The 21908-nt window shown below is 36.6% G+C and overlaps 2 protein-coding genes across 2 annotated transcripts; both read right to left on the bottom strand.

The window, feature by feature from the left end:
- Positions 1-907: 907 nt before the first annotated feature.
- On the bottom strand, positions 908-12403 carry ficd (FIC domain protein adenylyltransferase). The gene is made up of 3 exons (XM_007238171.4): positions 12295-12403; positions 9032-9377; positions 908-7252 (listed from the first exon to the last, which is right to left on the bottom strand). Exons 2-3 carry the CDS (start codon positions 9300-9302, stop codon positions 6174-6176), a joined length of 1350 nt encoding a protein of 449 aa, XP_007238233.3. The 5' UTR covers positions 9303-9377; positions 12295-12403; the 3' UTR covers positions 908-6173.
- A 7565-nt stretch (positions 12404-19968) lies between these two features.
- On the bottom strand, positions 19969-20992 carry LOC103022516 (chemerin-like receptor 1). The gene has a single exon (XM_049470836.1). The coding sequence runs from the start codon at positions 20944-20946 to the stop codon at positions 19969-19971; it is 978 nt and encodes a 325-aa protein (XP_049326793.1). The 5' UTR covers positions 20947-20992.
- Positions 20993-21908: the final 916 nt, after the last annotated feature.

The raw sequence follows: 21908 nt of genomic DNA on the forward strand, positions 1-21908 counted from the left end.
TAGATAACAGCAAATAACTTAACCAATCCCACCACAATTGATGAGACCACATGAGCGTGCACTTGAGTGGGGCGATATGGCCTTAAATATATCACATTTTATGGTATTTTTACAATAACGATACTTTTGGCGATATGACAAAACACTAAATTACAAAAATTTTATTTCAAGAATACACTACTGCTACAAAATTAAAATGAAATGTTATTATTGCATACAATATAATATTGCACACCCCTAACTGAGATATTAAAAATACAAGATTATATTAAATATTATCTTTCTCTAGTAGATATACAGCTCTGGAGAAAAAATGAGAGCACTTAAAAATTATTAATTTCTTTGATTTTACCAAATTGAAAACCTCTGGAATATAATCAAGAAGAAGATGGATGATCACAAGCCATCAAACCAAACTGAACTGCTTGAATTTTTGCACCAGGAGTAAAGCAGCATAAAGTTATCCAAAAGCAGTGTGTAAGACTGGTGGAGGAGAACATGATGCATATTTAAAATCACTGATAAAATCTGATATAATTTGAATAATACACAGAAAACTTGTTTTGGCTGCTGCACCTGCACAGATCTCCACACTATCACACTGACTATCCTCTTCTCTCTGCAGAAGCAGCAAGCTGATTGGCTGTTGGCAGAGGGGCGGGAATTTGTTCTCAAACAGGTGCCATGATTAATGGTATAAGAAATTCCATTAATTCATACAATGATCAGTGGACTGTCTCCTCATTATTATAGTCTCTGGTAAAATAAATAAGATGAAGAAAGAACCAGTCTTTTACATTTTTTTTTTGCCGCTTGAAAACTTGTTTTTTTAACTAAAGATCTTATATAATATTAAGCATTATGAATGGATGAATGTGAGAGAGAGTAAAGAAGACAATAAACACACTGCTCTCAATAATTTAATCAATCTTTACCACACAGACAGTAGTAAAATAGCTTCACGTATCTTTAATACACAATAAATAAGTCATCCTTTAAACACATGGAAAGAAAGTGCATATTGGTGCAGACTCTGAACACAAGGCACAGAGGGAAAGATTAATATTGTTCAAATGAAATGAAATGTAATTTTGTTAAAAAAACACACACACTGGCTGGCCCGTATTGAACAGGAATTCTACAGATTATACTTGGAATATAAGTGATAGTCATTCAGAATGGGGTTTGGTGTGAAATGAGGAACTGTAGAAACATCCCACACTGGATTTCTTCAGTCTTGGTGGTAATCCACAATGATCAGTAAACAAAACATCTGAGATTTACACGTGAAATTAATTATTATTGTTAGAGTGGTAAAGAGTGGTCTGAATCTGGATCTTTCATTGTGGAATATTTGCATTATCACACTCTGCACAGACCTCTCCATCCTAAACCAACAAAAACATGTAGATGTTCAAAACAACAACAGTAGTAAAGGCAGTGGTATTATGCAGTTTATTACACAGCATTTCTCTCTATTAGTGTCTCCTTAACCCTCCTGTTATGTTCTGGCTCAAAATTACCCATTTTAAAGTTTGAAGATCTAGGAAAAATAGTTAAAAGTATTTTTTCAGTGTGAAACTTCTTCTGTTTGCCTTAATTAGTGTAATAAACATATTATATACAAATGGTTAATCACATGTTTGCAACCTCCCCCTGCAAAAACTAAACTAAAAATTGCAATGTTATGTTTTAAGTAATGTTCATGTAAAACTATTGTGTTTTATATGTTGGTCTATTTAAAGTAATGTTAAAAGTAGTGAAACATTAAAAAAAAGTTTGAACATGTATTAAAAAAAAAAAAAAAAAAAAAAGAGTGAATTATCCCAACTGAAGTGAATTATCCCATTATCTGTTAGAGGTAAGGAACAGCACTGCACTAAATACTGATAGAATAATTAGTAATGGAGTTAATAATTAAATATTCACACTGTTTATTTGGATTTTCTTTTTTTTTTCAGATAATTAAAGATGCACTGGATCAAACTGACTCAGGAACATCATTACTGTTCCTGATAAATGAACATAACAGGAGGGTTAAACTAGTCCTATGCACAGTACTCTCCATCTTTTACTGGTGGACATGTTTCTATTGTGTATAATGGAAATATTCATCAACTGGTATTGCTAAGAGTGCTAGTGATACCAGTGGCTCCAACCAACCAAACACCATTAAAACATGTCCAAAACAGAAGCTAAACAGAACTGTGTTTATAATTGATTTAATGAGACACTAATAGATAGAAATGATCATAAACTGTTTTGTACTGTTAATTCTTCTTCTGTTGATGTAGTGGATTCTGAACTCTGGGTTGGTGAGGCTCTGTAGGTGTAGGACCTGTAGGAGTCTAAGGAGTTAAACTGGTAGAAGAGTTGGAACGAGTAAAATCCAACATCTGAGTTCACATGGCACTCAGCATAACAATAATAACTTCACACACAAAAGGTGGGACATATTTATGCTGGATTCGTGATAAAAACTGGTGTATAAATGCTGTCAAGTTGTCGTAAACTGCTAAGTATTTAGATAAAATTACAATTATTTTGTAAATGTTTTGTAATAGAGTAAACATCAGGGTAATGTTTAACTGTAATGCTGTCAACTCAGGTACGACACACTTTCTGTTTCTGTAGAAAGGGTCCTCTCTGAATGAAATTCTTTACATTTACATTTAAAATGTTATGCAGATGTTTCAACTTAAAGGAAGTAATGGGGTTAAACAGAAGCCAATATAGAAATATATTGAATTTAGCTTGCATTGGGGTATGCATTCGGCTAATAGAATTTAATTCACAGACTTCAGTGGTGATATCTGATTTCTTCTTTTAAAGAAAAAAAATACATTTCTTTTGTAAAGACAAGACAACAGACAAACCTGTTTGTAGCAGTCAGGCATGAGCAACACTGAACCAAACATTAAAAATGATAAACACTACTTTACTTTGATCAGAGGTGAGTGGAAAAATATAGGCTATAACAAAAAATAATGTTTCATTAAAAAGGGGCTTGTTCAACCAACATTGAACAGCCATAACATTAAAACCAGTTTACAGCTGGAGGGAATACTATTGATTATATGACTCCAATCATCACTTTAAATGGGGAGGCATACACAAACATATTAGGCAGCGAACAGTGAACAGTTTTCTTTTGGTGCAAGAGACAAACTGTGATGGACATTTCCAAATTAAATATCAGACAGTTTTTTCAATCAGCCCATACACAGTACCAGTCAAAAGTTTGGACACACATTCTCATTATTATCCGTTCATTATTTCTATTATTTACTGCATTGTAGATTCATATTACAGACTTACAAACAAATTTGTCTTTCACAAACACATGGTATAAAAACCCAACCCAGGTGGTTTGGGATGAGTTGGAGCGCAGAAGCAGCAGTTAAACATGAGCTCTTCACCTCTAGAACTTCTTAAAGACAATTGGAGAAACATTCCAGGTTCTACTTTAAGAAGCATCTGAGAGAATCAGCCAAAAGTAGGCAACAGGGGCTACTTTCCAGAATATAAATATAAAATAGGTTTGGGAATTTTATATCGTATACAATATTTCGTGACACAGAAATATCATGATATTAAAAATCCATGTCGTGATAATAGGGCTGTTCTGTCTTTAAAGTAGTCTATTATTTATTGTGAAGCTTTAGGTGTATTTATTGTATAATTGTTTTAGTTTGCAGTTTATATGCATGAACTAAATATTCTGCAATATTTGTGCTGCATTATATTATTTTATGCTATATTATTTATTTTGCCACATTATGATTATACTGTTATACTATTATACTATATTCCTGAAATGAATGAATTATTTTAGTTTTCCTATATTGCCAAGTATATTGTTATCGCAAAAATACCCTGAAATATCGTGATATTATTTTAGAGCCATATCGCCCACCCCTAATATAAAACATATATATATATTTTTTATAATTGCATATCGTCGCTGTCCAATGAAAAACACTTATCTCCAAAACAGCAACTTTACAGGAGAGGGAAAAAACCTTGTAAACTTTCAATGGAAGTCAATGTAAAACCAGTTTATTTCAGGTAATTTTGAAGAGTTTCTATTGGTCCGTTCATCAAGAAATTTTGACACAGTGTAAAAGACAGTTTGTCTGTTCAAATTATGTACTAAACTGAAAATCGACAAAAATGGAGATAAGTGTTTTTCATAGGACAGCGACGATATGCATTCCTTCATAGTTCTGATGTGTTCAAATTTTTGACTGGTACTGTAAATGAACTTGACAATCAGACAATATGAAAACACGTTCATGTACGCATGATTGCTGCCTCGCATATCTTGCATTTGTCTGGAACGCTGGTTTTGCACTTCCTTCAGAAATTAGGGACACCATCATGATAGGAACACATGGTGGTGGACGCCTTGCGCTGATCTACATCACCCTAATAGTGATGAGGGGAAAGAGCTCCATCTACCCCCCCAGAGAGAGAGCAAGGCCAATTGTGCTCTTTCCAGGCTAAGGAAGCTGCAAGACCAGGATTTGGAAAGAGCTGCACAAGACAATAAGGATGATTTAGAATTACCTTAAACTGGTAACAGTTTACTTTAAGGGTCAGTAAAAACAGCACTTACGACAGTAATAAATACAAAATTGTAATGATTAAGTAATATCTCAACTAATTATTAACTGACATTAGTTAAGACTATTAAACTTGTTAAGTTTAATTAGTTAAGACATTATTAATCACACTTTTTGTAACATTCTGCCATAATGCACCCTTAATTTAAAGTGTTATTAATGAAAGGTGTGATCCTGCAGAGATTAGCTGGCTGCATTATTCTGATCTCTGGCTCAACAGAGCTGCTTCGGCGGCAGCTGAACTCGTTTTGGCCTTTTGAACGATTTGTGCGCATTTTATTAACATATCCCAGTGATTCTCAAACTGGTCTCAGGAACTCCACATCCATATTTATATTTATATCGGTGTACTGGACCAGTGTGAGAAGCACTGTATTATATGCAAAACAGTGGTCCCTTATATTTTATCCATAAAGTACCGAATCAGACTTTTGACTCTTAAAGAAAAAGAAAAGAAAAAGATTTAACATCGAACTCATCTGACTAAATAAAGACTTTAATCAGATAATTAAGCTCCATTATTGAGCTCTGATGGGTTGGAAACAAAAGCAACCTGGACCTGCAAGTCTGCTTGTTAGAACATGGTCCACTTTCCTAAAACTACAGAACTGATAGAACCTTTAGACTGAAGGTGTGCATCATTCTGGATCACGGCCATAATATTAGTATTGAATTTCTAAATGGGAAAAATAAATGGCGTTTTGAATTTTCATTTCATTGTGATTTGTTAAAAGAAGAACTTTAACATACTTGATAGATCATTCTTTGTATACTTTCTGAATTTTAGGTCATTAAGGATTAAAAGATCAACACTGCCACTTCCATGCTAATAGCTATATAAAATCATAAATAAGAATAATAATAAAGTCGTATTTAGGCTTTATTTTTTTTTACCATAACAACAACAACAAAAAAAGAATGGAATATTTGGACACTTGTTTAAACATCTGTATTCAGGTAATATATATTTATGCATTTAATTCTAATTAATAAGCTTTATACTTTGAGAACAGCGTAAAAAAAAATCACTATAAAAAGTCCTTTGTCACATAAAATGCCTGTTTCATAAGAATAGGCCTATAGAACTTTCACCAGTCATGCAATACCAGACCAAAACCAGATTTTCCACATTATAATTAATTAATTTGATCATTATGAAAATAGCTTTTAATGGTCTTAATATGACAATAATATTGTTTATTGCAATAATTTCTGAATAATAAAAAAATTATATCGTGGCAGGCCTATTGAGACTACAATTCCTATTATTATTATTATTATTAATATTTTTCCTATACGTAATTTTAATACAGTTTTAAAGTAAGTAAACCAACATTTACTTTAGTTTGTTGTGATATTTTGTTGATTTACTAATATGATTTTATTAGAAAAAAATGATTCCTTCCATTATCGACAACTTACAATTAATTTTTAGGAAAACGCCATTCTTTTTTTCTCATAGAGAAAATTAAACTCCTAGTATGGGTAGGACAGCGACTACAGAATGAAGACACGACCAGACACTTTCGGAGACCCGAGTAACCACCTTCAGTTATGTGCAGGTATGGTCTGCTTACAGTTAGGACAGGCATGGCTGCTCGCCCCGGGAAGTCCGACCGCGTGCTCGGTGGTGGCGATGAGCAGCGTGTCCAGGGTCATCTCCGTGCACTTTGCGATGAAGCGTATGAAAGGTCTGACGTCGCCCTCGTTTGCCGTGTCCAGGGCAGCGTAATACTCCGCCCTCTGCTCCTTGCGGATGGTGATGGGAGGGTATCTGGCCTGCATCAGCACCAGGTTCATCAGGAGACGTGAAGTCCGTCCGTTACCGTCCACGAACGGGTGCACGTACACAAGCTTGTAGTGCGCCAGGGCTGCGAACTCCACCGGGTGGAGGTGGAGCGCATCCTCAGAGTTCAACCACTGCAGCAGCTCCTGCATGTGGCGGTCCAGGTCGTTCGGATGGGGTGGAATGTGATGTCCTACGAATACCTGGTTAGTCCTGAAGCGTCCCGCCTCCACGGGGTCGGCGTATCCCAGCACGCGACGGTGGATCTCCAGGATGTCGTTGATGGTGATAGCACCAGTCTGGGATAGAAGAGTGGTGTTGATGTACTTCATAGCTGCATCGACGCCGATGGCCTCGTTCTGCTCCTGGAGGCTCTTGCCCGGCACGGCGTAGCGCGTCTCGATGATGTGGCGGATCTCGGACAGCGTCAGGGTGTTGCCCTCGATGGCCACAGTGTGATAGATGTGATGGTAGTAAGTCTCCTCCATGATCCGCCGCAGTGCCGAGTTGCCCTTGGGGATGGACATGAGGCGCCGCACTTTCCCGTCAATGATCCCAAAGTGTCGCTGATCGATTTCCTCCACCAGAGGGAGCGTGCGGTCCCGGCTCACCAGCGCCCTCTGGTTGCAGGGTGAAAGAGCGAGTGCCTTGCTGTAGAGGTGGTCGGCCTGGACCACGTCCTTCTCCTCTTCTAAAATGGTCCCCAGCTCCGTCAGGGCATCAACATAGTCAGGGTTCATGTTGAGGGCGTGGATGAGCAGTTTGTGAGCCTTCTCCCTCTTACCCTGTTTCTTCATCTCTAGGGCCTGCTGGAGAGCTGCCTTCGCCTCCAACTGAGACTCTGTGGGAAGAGAGAAGCATAATAGTACTTTTAGTATGTGCAGTGATATTTTTAAGTGTAATCTTGTAAGGTAAAACTGACATTTTAACTATTTGCGGCTCCAGCGCCTTGATCAAACAGGTACGTGAAAGCCTTTTCAGAGTTATTTGGCCGCAACTCTGTCAAGGTTTGTGGCATGTCATTTTAAACAAACTCATTTACCAGGCATTTCAAGGAAAATTGCCACATTTGAGCCAAATCAGAATCCAGTAGCTTCTACAATACCCCAAACCCGAATAATAACAAAATCCTTGCTAAATGGTGGTTTTACATTGATCTTGTGCTGTAATACCGCCCCCCCTTGCTAACCTCCAACCAACTTCATCTCATCGCTAACAGACGCACACTGCTGTTGCTGCAGCTCAGCCAATCAGCTCTCCCTCCTGCCCCGCCTCTAAACCCATACAAACTACCCCCTCCCAAAATCAAGTAAAAATTTAAATCATGTCCCTTATTGACACACAGTAAGCATTCTCAGAGCATCATTACAGGACATTGTGTGAATGTGTGTTCATTTATCTGACCTTATTTACAGAATGTTGGAGTGCTGGGTTAGTTGTTGGAGAAAATCTAACTTGTTTTTAAAAGTGTACTGTTAAATTTTACAGCTCTGTTTGTCTTTAATTAAATGTTTAATGTATAATATATCTAGTTCTTATATGATTGCTGGAACAAACTGAAAATTAGTGGTGTCAATCGATAAAAAAACTGTAATCAGATTAATCACAACATTATTCTGTGATTAATTCTGCTATTCTAAGCAAAGGTTACCTCAGTTGTGCAGCTGCTACTGAAAAAGAACCTAATTGCTGTGTTTATGTAAGCATATGACTTTTTCTATTTTTGTCAGCTAAATAATTTAGGTTGCCCAATATTCAGTGCATCCCTATAAGAAGCATAGAATAGAAATCTCTGATAATAATGGAGTCATATGTGTATTAATGTTAATAGTTTAAAATGATTGGCCCTGGTGAGCTTTTCAGACATGATGGATACTTTAAAGTAATGCTTGATGTATTTAAGCTGTAATCTAGAAAAGCACTCCAGGCAACTGTTCTCACTTCTTCATAATGTTATCGAATTTCCCAGTTCAGAACAGAGCATATTCCTGTGGACATTTATACCTTTTAAAAGATATTGCCAGTTTTGTCATTAGCTCACAGACACACACACACAAACACTCACACACAATATATACACACACATGTAGATAAAATCACAAAATGCTCAAACTAAGATGCTAAAATGTACAGCATTATGTAAACTGATTGTGAGGAGTCACCTCAGGGCACGCTTTGGGAATGCCCACATCTGTATAAAGTGTGTTATCTTGTGCATGAGGCTGAACTCAAGATAACACACTTTATACAGAATCTTCAGAGCGCATGCTAATGAAAAGCTGGTGTAAATTATCAGAGTTGGAGTGAGATCTGATCATGGGTACAAGCTGGATGGGACGTTCCATTTGTGAAGAATTTGTAAAGTGGGTATTTCACGTTTCTTGATCTGCAGTGACGTGATAGAAGTGCAGATAGAATGCAGTGGGCGGTAATGATCGCAGAAGCCAGTATCTGGCAAGAACTGTCTGTGGGAACAAACAAGATACTATGGCAGAAATCACACCACCAGTCAATGCAGGAGGGACACAATACTAATCCTAATTGACAGTATTGTCAACAGATTAGAAAAATGAAGGAAAGCAATCACAGTCTATGTATTTACTGTTCATACTTCTCCTACCTTTACTGGGCTTGGGCCTCTGAGGCAGGAGCTCGAGGGCAGTGAAGGGCACGGTGAGGCTGGTGGAGTGCCCCACGGGCCGATGCGTATTGCCCCATAGCTGACAGCGCAGCAGGGAGATGCCCTTGAGCGTGGCACAGCACTGATCCTCCACTCCAACCAGGGGGAGCAGCAGCACCAACACTGAGCCCAGCAGGACGAAGAGAACTGGCCCCCAGCCCCACAGCACAGGACTGCTGCCGACGTGCCGCAGCACGGCTAACGCCGCCATCAGTCCAGGAGTCCGCTCTGCTTCAGCCACACGTCCAGCATCCTGACATGAAGAAGATCAGCAGCAGAGATCCTCCTGTGATGAAGAAAGAGATACAGATCAGTCATAAACTTCCCCACACCTCAGACTCAGAGCTATTCTTCCATACCTGAAGATACAGAACCAAATGAACTCTGGGTCTCTGAGGGATTTCTGTAAGTGCAATGTCCTACTTACTGTTCTTCAGTAAGTTTAGCCCAGTGTGACCTTAACAGACCCCTGTTCTGACTTAACGTTAGGTGTCAAATAGTTAATTTTAGAGAAACTTACCGTACTAAGCATCTCATCTGAACAAAACCAAAACATTTACAAACATGATATAATGTTTTATCCCCCTTTTAACTATGGGTAGCCAAATTATTTTCAGTTTGTTTGGAACGTCTGAATCTAAAAGGTGTTTCTCTGCAGTATGCAAGGCACAAATAACCAACCAGGTAGCAGAACATTTATTTTTACATTGCATTACATCACATTAAATTAAAACAGACACTTTAACCAAAGCGATTTACAAATAATGATGTACACGTGGCAAAAGAGGACATAGAAGTTGAAGGCAAAACAGGGCCTAATGGAGGCCAAGAGCGCTCAGTGGAATAAAGAAGCAGGGAGGTGAGAAATACCATAATTTTCTGCACTATAGTTCACACTTAAAATCATTTTATTTTCCCAAAAAATGTCAGTGCACCTTATAATGAACTCTACCATTCAGGTATTTAGGAGCAGTAAAGCCACTCCGCTAAAGTACAGCATTATACAGGATTTTCTGTTTAGTTCTCAAACACCAAGGCTGGCGCAGTGTTAGCATTAGCTGCTAACTGCGCTAAGTGCTAGCTCTTCCCATTCAGTAGGAAGTATTATCAGCCTGTAGCCTGCTGCTAACCCCGGCTTGCACTGCTGGAGCAGCATTAGCATTACCCGCTAACCGCACTGAGTGCTAGCTCTTTCACCGTTCAGAGGTGAGTATTATCAGCCTGTAGCCTGCTGCTAACCCTGACATGCACTGCTGGAGCAGCATTAGCATTATCCGCTTACCACAAAGCTAGCTCTTTTGCTGTTTGGCCTGTAGCCAGTTTTTTAGGCGAGAAATCTGTGTAGATTAACATCCAGTGCTCATTTGACTTTGAAACAAAATATTTTTCTAAGAATGACAGTTTTGTTTACTTATCTTAATGTAGCTTTACAGGTCTTGACACCCAGCGGTGAGATCTGCTGAATTAGAAGGAAAACATGGCGACACCCCTGCTCTTTACTAGTGTTGCTTAATGTGCCTTATAATCCAGTGCACCTTATATATATATATATATAGGCCAGAAAATAGCAGTACAGTAGCTAATTTGTTAGAGGTGTTAGGAGAGTAAGCGCTCTGTCTTCAGGAGTTTATTAAAGGTAGCGAGAGATTCTCCTGATCTGGTAGTGGGGAATTCTGTATGAGAACAGTCTGGAGTTTTTGTGAATGTTTGGTAAACCGAGGCGACCTTCCCTTTAGGACCCTTTAAGATCCAAACTATGAAGAAAAACATAAGGATTTATTTATTACATCAAGAAATGTTAAACACACCAGCATATGTTTTCGATTTTAGATTTTTCAAAGTAGCTTATGTAACAGCTAAGTGTTTACATAACAGCTTTGCATATCTTGGCTGAATTTTCTCAGTCAGTTTTATGAGTTAATTACTTGAATAGACCTATTTGAGTAATGTTCTCACACAGGTGTTTTCATCTGGTCTCAGACCAGGACCCACATTTTCTCATGGTCATTAAGTCGCGACCCACGTTTACAGAATACAAACCAAACAAATTTATTTTTAAAAAATAGCCTTCAAAAACCCATTTAAACATACATATGCATGCAAAGTGAATTTAAGAGCTTTTTTAAAGAAACTGAGGAGGAACAGGACATCTACATACATAAAAGTTACTACATTAAATATAAAAAAGTTAAATATCAAAACTGCACTAAAACAGATAATTCACTTTTAGATATTTCATCTCTGTATTTAGAGTACATTAGTAAGAAACTCTCGGTCAGATGAGAATCACTATAAACCTTATTATATGTATTTATTTTTACAAGCTTTTACCCACTTTTATTCAACTACATAAAGAAAAAAATACTTTAAGAAATGAAGGTCAGTCAATCCGAAAACTTTTGAGAACTTTGAAAGTATCCTCAAGTGCAGCTGCAAAGACCATCAAAAACGTTATTAATAAAAACATTGTTATTTAGAGCATTTATCTGCAGAAAATAAGAAATGTCTGAAATAACAAAAACAATGCAGAGCTTTTAGACCTCAAATAATGCAAAGAAAACGTTCATATTAATAAAGTTTTAAGAGTTCAGAAATCAATATTTGATGGAATAACCCTGGTTTTAAATCACAGTTGTCATGCATCTTGGCATCATGTTCTCCTCCACCAGTCTTACACACTGCTTTTGGATAACTTTATGCCTTCACTCCTGGTGCAAATATTTATGCAGTTTAGCTTGGTTTGATGGCTTGTGATCATCCATCTTCCTCTTGATTATATTCCAGAAGTTTTCAATGAAAAAATCAAAGAAACTCATAATTTTTAAGTGCTCTCTTGTTTTTTTTCAGTGCTGTATGTTAAACAGTTAACTCTGCTCTGCTGCTTTCTGACGTGTTTATATGTAAATCAGTATGATGTAATATAGCTAATTCACTGTTATTTTATGCAGCAGTGTTTCAGACTCCACCTGTCCGGCTCAGCTCAGTCTTCTCCTGTGTTTAGTTAGATTCAGACTGTATATCTCTGTTTACAGCTCTAATACAGCTTCATTAACCCGCTAACAGCTGCTATTTACCCCGCAGCCCTACACTACACTACACTAGAACAGCGGCCGTTCTTCAGCACAAACGGCCGGTTTTAAAGCTGTTCCCGCGGTATAGATGTATCAGTCTACACGCTGAACAGTTGGTTAGGGTGTGTGTACCTGTCTGTAGCGGGAAAGTCTGTTTTTATCCTCTAAACGCGGAGAAACCCGGAGAATTCCGCTGCGATCCGCCGCTCTCAGCTCCGCTGTCACCGGCCATCAGTGTGAAGTAGCTTTAAACTGACACCCGATTGGCCGAGTTGATATTGAAGGTCCTCTCTGATTGGTTCACCGCGGGCCGACGCACATCTAGACAGCTACAAGTTGGCCGGATCGTAGGAGTTTGTGATTGGTTAAAAACACTATGTACTGCTATTGGTCGAGACAAGCACAGCTATGTAAGTATCTCAATAAATAAATAAACAAATAAATAAATAAAATGTATAAGAATAATATAAAATATATTAAAAATGAATAATAATTTTAATAATAATAATAATAATAATAATAATAATAATAATGAGAATGTAAAGTTTTCTGTAGTTCTTATTATTTGGATATTTTGTTCAGCTACTGTATTATATAAATCTCTCTGTAAAAACAATATATTTTAAAATTTGGACGCATCCATGTAATTTTGTGACATTTAAACAAGAAAACAAAGTAAAATAAATATACATAAATGATTATTTACAGTATTTTCCTTTATTTTCCTACATTGTAAATTTAAATGAATACTGAACTCCTTCAGACAATGAATGAACACAACGAATTATGTTGTAACTTACTGTTAACTTGCGGTTTCTGAGGCTGATAACTCAGAAACTTAACTGATGAACTTATCATGTGAACTCTTGCCCTTCCTGGTGCAATCCTGATGAGAGCTAGTTTCATTATAAAGTTTACATTTTTCACGTTGACTGATCTCTCTTCACTACTTTACAACTGATGCTCTCAAACACATTAAGAGACAAGCAAATCACGTATTTAACTCTTGACGAGTTCATCACAACTGTTAACTGAAAGCCTGTATTCCAGGTGACTCCACTTGGAGTGACTGAGAAAATCCAAGCCAAGATGTGCAAAACTGTTTTCTAAGCATGAGGTGCTGCTTTGAAGAATCTAAAATATAAAACATATTTTGCTTTGTTCTACTGAACAATTCCATATGTTTTTCTTCATAGTTTGGATGACTTTATTATTAAAGTAATGAAAAAATACGGAATTGAAGGTGTGTTCAATCTTTTGACTGGCACTATATGTGTATGTGCGAAAAAAAAACAATTATTAAATGATTAGAAATAAAAATAATATAAATAAAGCATTATGAGTTTTGAACAATAAATGTAAACATTTAAACAATAATACATTGTCATTTATTTATTATTATGCCTTTTTGTTGGTTGATTGTTTGTTGGTTGATTTGTTTTCTATTAATTTTCTGCCTTTTATTTTCCTTTGTGACACAAATCGATCCAGCTGAGGGATTTCACGTGACCATCCAGAAAATCATCTTTGTGCTAAAACCCTTTCAGTTCTATTTCCAGCAGGTTGAGCTTCACCCTGCACTGTGCAGGAGAGCCTCTAGAGGGCGCTGTTAGTACAGTTTTGTCTTCTCGTGTCCTCTCATTAAAAAGTGCATGTGATTGTAGACTACATATAAATAAAGATAAATGCACAAGTCAGGGCTACAATTTTTTTTTTATTAATATTTATCGATGTAAAAATTTTGAAATTAAAACTACTACCACAGGGTCTTTTTTATTCTTTTACACTTAAAACAGACATAATTCATAAGACATAATTCTTCGTGGTCCATGTTGCTATGGTTGTCACACAATTTCTGTCACAAATTTTCATTTTTAGGATGAATTGTTTTGATCTCTATCTTCCTGTTCTACCTCATCCTAAAGCTGTTAAAGAGCCACTAAACCCTAAATCATATATTTTTTATTAATGCTGAAAAATGTTCCTTTAAAGTAATGAAACATACCAGTCCTGCTTAAAAAAATTATAAACATTTTCTAACCTTTAAAAAGTACTTTTATTGTGGACATTTCTGCCTCTACAGCGCCCTCTCAGGTTGAACTGTGCTATAGGTGTGGGTGATGTTTCTGTGTACTTTGGTAAGGAGACACATCACAATATGCAGATTAGTCTGCATCTCACTGCTATCAGAGACACACTGCTGCTGCTGCAGCTTAGCCAATCAGCTCTCCCTCCTGCCCTGCCTCTAAACCCATACATCACCCAGTGGCCATCCCAAACTACTCCTCCAATTTTTTTGCCTTTTCAAATTTGGAGTCAGTATTGGAGGGTTTAGTGCCCCTTTAAACTTTGTTTATACAGCAGGATAAGAGGTTCCAGATTCAGACTATGCCATCGGTATTTCTCAGAAGTTGAGCTTCATCAGATCAGGCTATGTTTTGTCAGTCTATAACTGTACAGTTCTGATGACCCTGTGCACAATGCAGCTTTAACTTTCTGTTACTAGCTGAAAGAAGTGGAGTCTGCTGTGCTATTTGGCTGTTATTGTGCCTTTAATGAAAAATCTGGTGTGAAATGGACTTGTGTTGTAGTGATACATGATAATGATTATAAACTTATACTACCTCTATTCTTCCCCAGCATTACAAAATATAGCGATTTAGCCGATGCTGCCAACAGGCCTACAATGTTAATGATCTAATGAAATAAGTCTTGTGACATTGCATAAGCTTATCAAAACAATCCCACAGTGAATGAGTGCAGCAATTAAAGATATATATATATATATATACGTATATATATTTATATATATATTTATATATACATATTTTTTTTTAAACTCTGCTGCCAGCAGCACGGTGTGGACGGGGAAAACAAAGCTTTCTGAAAATGCTGATGCCTGCATTTCGTTTAAATTAGCTTAGCCTGTTCAAAATGAGGCTCAATCGGGAACAGCACCTGGATTGGTTCTGTTCTCTCTGCGATTTGCTGATTAATAACATGTTCACAGTTTAATTTAATGTAACTCTTACATTACCTTACACCAAAATGGGCTGCATGCAGTTTGTATTGATCCTACTATGTGGAGGTAAAAACTTCCCTGCAAAGGGAGATTCTGGATCAGGCCTGGAGTTCCGAAACTAGTTCCAGAAACTTCCAAATGTTGAGAGAATCCCTTGTGTCTTTGAGTAAAATGCTTTGACTTTGCATTTGTCAGGTGGAAAAAACTGTTTTGAGATCACCTGTTGATGTTCATTTCAGCATTTTTGAGTGGTATGGTGTATATATTTTTAAAAATGCTACTTGTGAGGATAAAGATAAAAACGGAAACTAAAACATGTTTTAAAAAAATGTGGATTTGTGTGGACAGGGCCTTAGTATTGTGATGTTTTTTTTCTGGAAATACCTTAAAGACACCTAAAGGGGGCAGTCAAGATATAGATTACTGGCTTTTTACAGGCGATCATTGGGGGTTAGAGGTGTGAGGTCTTATCTGTGCTGCTATCTTGTGCTGAATAATTTTTGTGAGGCTGGCTGAAAGAGCATCACGTTCTCTTCCTGCTGTAAGAGAGTATTTTTCTGATTGGTATCAGTAGTTGCAGGGTAAGCAGTAGTAAGGTGTGAAAAACAGGGAAACTTATAACGTGCAATAAACAAGAGTTTCTGCATTAAACTGCTTCCTAGAAATCACTATTTGTTACATAGCAGTGTTAACAGCTCTGCATGTATTGCTTTTAAAAGCAGTGGTAAATTAGATGTTATTAATATCTAGATTAAGGTTTTTATATGAAATATATTTGATCAATACAAAAACATATAAATAAAGTGAAGTGAGTGTGTACCTCAGCAGACAAAAACTAAAACTATGACCTTAGGGTTACTGGCTCAATTCCAGTGGCTGATTCAGAGCACGGTCGGGTTCGTGCAGATAAAGGCAAAATGAGGAAGGTTTCTGCAAGGCAAGTTCATAAAAACCAGCAAACAGGTATTTGAAGCTGCTGGTGCCTGTGGAGTCTCGCAACCTCAGGGTGTAGGATCCTTCAAAGACTTGCTGTGTTGCATAAAGCTACTATTCAGCCCCTAACCAGAGCTCATAAGCAGAAACGGCTGCAGTGACCCAGACATACATGAAGACTCCTAAATTTTAAAATTTTCTTTGGGATAATTAAAGTATCTATCTATCTATCTATCTATCTATCTATCTATCTATCTATCTATCTATCTATCTATCTATCTATCTATCTATCTATCTATCTATCTATCTATCTATCTATCTATCTATCTATCTATCTATCTATCTATCTATCTATCTATCTATCTATCTATCTATCTATCTATCTATCTATCTATCTATCTATCTATACTCATTTCCAACCAGTCTTGTTTACTGATGAACGCTGCGCAACCCTAGATGATCCAGATGGATGTAGTAGTGGATGGTTGGCGGATGGCCACCGTTTCCCAACAAGACTGCGACATCAGCAAGCAGGGGGCGGAGTCATATTTTGGGCAGAAATCAAGGGGAGAGAGCTGGTAGCCCCTTTAGGGTCCCTGAAGCAAAGTATATAGAGTTTCTGACTGACCACTTTCTTCCATGGTACAAAAAGAAGAACTGATGCATGATCATCTCATGCTGCAGAGAATACCTCTGTGTGATTGGCTGCTATGGGCATAAAAGGACAGAAACTCATGGTGTGGCTCCATCTTCCCCTGACCTCCTGAACCCTATAGAGAACCTTTAGAGTTTCATCATCAAACTGCAGATCTGTGAGGGTGGAGGCAGTTCACATCAGAACAGCAGCTCTGGGAGGTGATTCTATTCTGACATCATGCAAAGAAATTCAAGCAGAAAATCTCCAAAAACTCACAAGTTCAATGGATGCAAGACTTGTGAAGGGGATATCAAAGAAAAGAAGGGTTCCTACATTAACATGTAACTTGGCCTGTTAGGATGTTTTTGATTGAAATAGCTTTTGATTTCAGTGAATGTGAAATCCTCCTAATGCTGCAAATTCAACAAATGACCATTTTCAGTTCTTTACAAGCTAAAACATGTTTTGAAACTCTGATTTGCATAATAATTTGAAAAAATGCATTTTGAGTTTTTTTTTTTTTTTTTTTTTAGAATATACTGTTATCATTGGGAGGTTTGTTCAATAATGATGATTGGTGATGACTTTTATTATACTGACTGTCATTTGCATGGACCATTTAGGAAAATCAGGGAAAAATATAATTTGCATAATAATTTGAAACGCAGTGTATTTAAAAACAGAAGGGCGAAGGGGAGTCGGATTCTGACAGAGAGCTAGAATTCAGCACAACACCTAAACACAAAGCAACTCGCTGAACTCTAACATAACTAACATCTACAAACCATCAAATATTAAGTATAGAGAGACTCTGCCCACGTACCTGATGAAGACAGGATGTAATAAAGTTCTTGGGTCTGCTCACTAAACTGCAGCGTGAAACCTAAACTAACTGGAGCTTTGTGTACTCCAGATTTTCAGGTGTGAAAACATCCTAAGACTTAATAAAATTACTGCTTTGTAACTCCTCATGGTGATGGAAAACAAATTAATTGGGTAAACCTGCAGTAAGGAGTATTGGTTGTTAAATTCTGGGAAACTGACACCAATAAATCCAATAAATGCTTATTTAAAAGATTTTTACCCTTTTCAGTAACACAGAGACTGTGAAATATCCCCTAGTGAAAAAGTAGAAGTATACTAAGCAAGTGTTCTTGTGGCTACATTAATAATCAGTATATTTAAAGAGTGCTAAAATGGAACAACTTTTTTGTAATTATTATATTTGAATTGTATAAAAAATTTATGAAAGTTATTTAAATTGTCTTATTTAGACTTATTTAAAAGTGTACTTAACGGTTCTACAATTGAACTATTTAAAATATACTTCATATATACTAATATACTAAAATAAACATATGACTTCATGTATGTAACCCCATATTTAAAATATGCTTACAGTAAAATTATAATACATGTAATGAGTATTACAACTGTATCACTTTTATACACAGAGTATATTAGAAATGTACTAAGAATTGATGTTAACTATATTTACATTAGAGTACAAATATACTTCTTGTTACTGTCGTTTGTAAGTAGCACAGTGCTGGTATACTTCTTTGGGTATAAAAATAAATGTTAATATACTGTACTACAAATTTTAGCATGGTCTAAATTTACTTTAAATTTTTTATTTGATATTTAAAAGTGTTATTTAACAGTGTATCCCATAATTTACTTATATTTATATTTTCTTAATTATAATTACAGAGCGCTGAAATACATTTTAACTGTTATATTAATGTAATACGTAAATATATTTAAAAAAAATTCCAATGTAGTAATTTAATTTACTTTCTAAAAAGTTACATGATACATTGTACTTTAAGTGAACTACAGTAACAGTTGTTTTTAACACACTTTGTAAAAATGTACAAAAGTATATTTGTAAATAAGTATTTTAGAACTATATTGAATTACATTAAACTAAAAGTGTACTTCATATTTGTCTATTTATGAAGTTTACTTTCAAACATTTGATAAAAGCATAATATTAAAGTACATCTGTTAGTATATTTACAGATTTTATATTTACTTAGACATTTCTCAATATGTTTTAAGTACAATTAAGTATATATATTTTTAAACCAGGGTCAGAGAATAGATTGGCAATTTATAGAGTATCACATAATCACAATATTGTGATATTGTTATTGTGATAGTTTTGTATGGTGAGATGCACTGTGATTTCCACCTGCTATACAGTATACAGAAGACGTGTGGACCAGGGGCCTCATGTACTAAGACTTCCTACTAAAATGTTCCATACGCTCAGACCTGAAAAGTTCCGTACGCATAAAAAAATCCGGATTTATCAAACCGTGCATAAGCAAAATCCCACGCATTTTCTCTTAGTACATCACAATCAACTCGAAATCAAGCGCAAGTGCACGAACACATCACACCTGCCATGACTCCTCCCTCAATTACTCAGAGTATAATGTTATAATAATAATAATAATAATAATAATATGATATAGTATAATATGCCCATCAAGAAAGTGTAGCAAAGTGTGTAGCGTAGCCGCTGTCTTCTAAGTAATTTAATAATTACCCATGTTTTAAATTAATTATTCTAAGCTGGTTAATAAATGCTTTCATTTAAATGCTTTTAATGATTTGCTTACCAAGAAGCCACCCGTCACGCACTCAGCTTGTAATCTTAACCCAACCAGGCTCTTGCAAATCTAAAATGGTTTATAAGTCAGTATCATCATGGGCCAAAAAAACATAATGGTCACAGAAAATGTGCTCTCGACGAATTCAGCCATTAGCAATATTTTCCAGTAATGCCAACGCTGCCATCTTCAACAACTCCAGCGCAACATTTCATACATGTTTATATGATCTAAGCTAAGTGGAAACACATTGAAAGATTACTTCAGTAAGCCAATGAAATTGTCTGATTAATTTACTTTATTTTACCCAATAATGGCTTATTACTACAATGTGTGCGTAAAGGATATTTTATAATATATTTTGTAATTTCAATTCGTGGCCTCTAAGTGTCGCCAAATAACAAAAACACAATACATACGTAAAAAAAACATGCGTACACCTGAAATGAAAGTCACATTTAGTACATCTTACCCTGAGCGTGAAATATGGCGTACGCAATGTTTTTGTGCGTACGCACCTTTAGTACATGGGGCCCCTGGTTTTTAGAATTCATCTTATTTTTGTTCCTCTATTTTTATATCTATGTCTTCGATCATATTTTGCATTTAACACAAGATTTAACATGTTTCTGAAAGTCCTTTCTCATCAAAACACAAATCATCGGGGTCAGATTTTGCATTTTGCATTTAACACAGATTTTGCATTTAACACAAGATTTAACATGTTTCTGAAAGTCCTTTCTCATCAAAACACAAATCATCGGGGTCAGAAAGCTCTCGACACAGGCGAGAACAACGCCAAACACTTCTTCCATTTGAAGAAGGTCCTCATCTTCCTTGTAGTTAAGCTTAATGAAAGCAAAAATGTGAAAAGGCAGCCAGCAGATCAGGAAGGAGGCGATCAGTCCTGTCATGATCTTGAATGGCTTTTTGAACCTTAGCGTGTGATTGGACGTTCTGAGTTTTCCTATGATGACGACATAACAGATGATAATGATGAGAAAAGGAATCATAAATCCAAAAATGAACTCGTACACCACTTTAGCAGTTTGTTCATCAGGCAGAACATCCTGGAAACAGAACGATGGTGTGCTGAGCACCGCTGACAAGATCCACGCTAGCACAGTGATCCCAGAGGCCTTTCTGACTGTGCGCTGGTTCTGTACCCACACAGGAAACATCATGACCACACAGCGGTCCACACTGATGATGACGAGGAGGAAGATGCTGCTGAACATGTTGAAGGACATGATGAAGGAACTGATCTTGCGCATAAAGTTCCACTCATTTCCGTCCACACTGATCAGATCTAAGGGCAGGAAGAGTAAGAAAATGAAGTCGGACACGGACAGGGCCAGGTACCAGGTGGTGTTGACGGACCTCTTTACCTTAAACCCTGCAGTCCAGATCACCAGACCGTTTTCTGCAACGCTCAGAATGTAGATGATCACACAAACCGCTGCAAGGAAAAAACACAATGCACTGCACACTGGTGGAGCGGTGGTGGGGCCTGTAGTGATGTTCTCGTATTCATACTCAGGATATTCTGTATCTGTTGCTGGGGGTGTCATGGTGCTTCTTGCTTGATTCTGTAAAGCAAATACAAACAGCAATGACTCCAATATATAGTTTTTATGAAAATGTTTGGGCACCCCTGATCATTTTCATGATGTTTCTTTATAAATCATTGGTTGTTCAGATCAGCAACTTCAGTTAAATATATAATATAGCAGATGAACACAGTGATATTTGAGAAGTGAAATGAAGTTTATAGGATTTACAGAAAGTGTTCAATAATTCTTTAAACTAAATTAAACAGGTGCAGAAATTTAGGCCCTAACTAAAAAAATGCATCATTATTTAGTAGATCCTCCTTTTACAGAAAAAAAACATAGATTCCAATCAGAGCCTGGCTTCTGTTTGAAGGTATTTTGGATCATTTTTCTTTATAAAACATCTCCAGTTTAGTCAGAACAGCCCGCTTTAAATCACACCACAGATTTTCAGTAATATTCAGGTCTGAGGACTGAGATGATCTGAGATGATCATTCCAGAATGTTGTACTTGTTCCTCTGTATGAATTTAGTAGATTTAGAGCAGAGTTTAGTGTTTAGGGTCGTTGTCTTGTTGAAGTACCCAGCCACTGCGCTTTAATTTCAACTTTCTCCCTGATTCTTCAAAATTGTTCTTAAGAATCTGCTGATTTTGACTGGAATCCATGAGATCCTCAACTTTAACAAGATCTCCAGTACCTGCACTGATCACACAGCCCCACAGCATGATGAACCACCACCAGATTTTACTGTGGGGAGCAGTAAAGTGTTTGTATTAGAATGTTGTGTTCTTTTTCCTCCATGCAGAAATAATCCCCCTCCAAATAACTCAATTTTAGTTTCATCAGTCCACAGAACCTTAATCCAAAGTTAAGCTGGCTTGTCCAAATGTGCTTTAGCTTTTTCAGAAAAGACATCTTCTGCATTTCTCTCCCATACAGACTCTCCTTGTGTAAAGAGCACTGAATAGCTGAATGATG

This window comes from Astyanax mexicanus, chromosome 22 (assembly GCF_023375975.1).
Source record: "Astyanax mexicanus isolate ESR-SI-001 chromosome 22, AstMex3_surface, whole genome shotgun sequence".
NCBI classification, from domain to species: domain Eukaryota; kingdom Metazoa; phylum Chordata; class Actinopteri; order Characiformes; family Acestrorhamphidae; genus Astyanax; species Astyanax mexicanus.

Coding starts and splice junctions, on each gene's coding strand:
- LOC103022516 (XM_049470836.1), bottom strand. CDS start 20,946: ATGACACCCCCAGCAACAGATACAGAATATCCTGAGTATGAATACGAG.
- ficd (XM_007238171.4), bottom strand. CDS start 9,302: ATGGCGGCGTTAGCCGTGCTGCGGCACGTCGGCAGCAGTCCTGTGCTG. Junction 7,253..9,031: donor GAGGCCCAAGCCCAGTAAAG/GTAGGAGAAGTA, acceptor CTCTTCCCACAG/AGTCTCAGTTGGAGGCGAAG.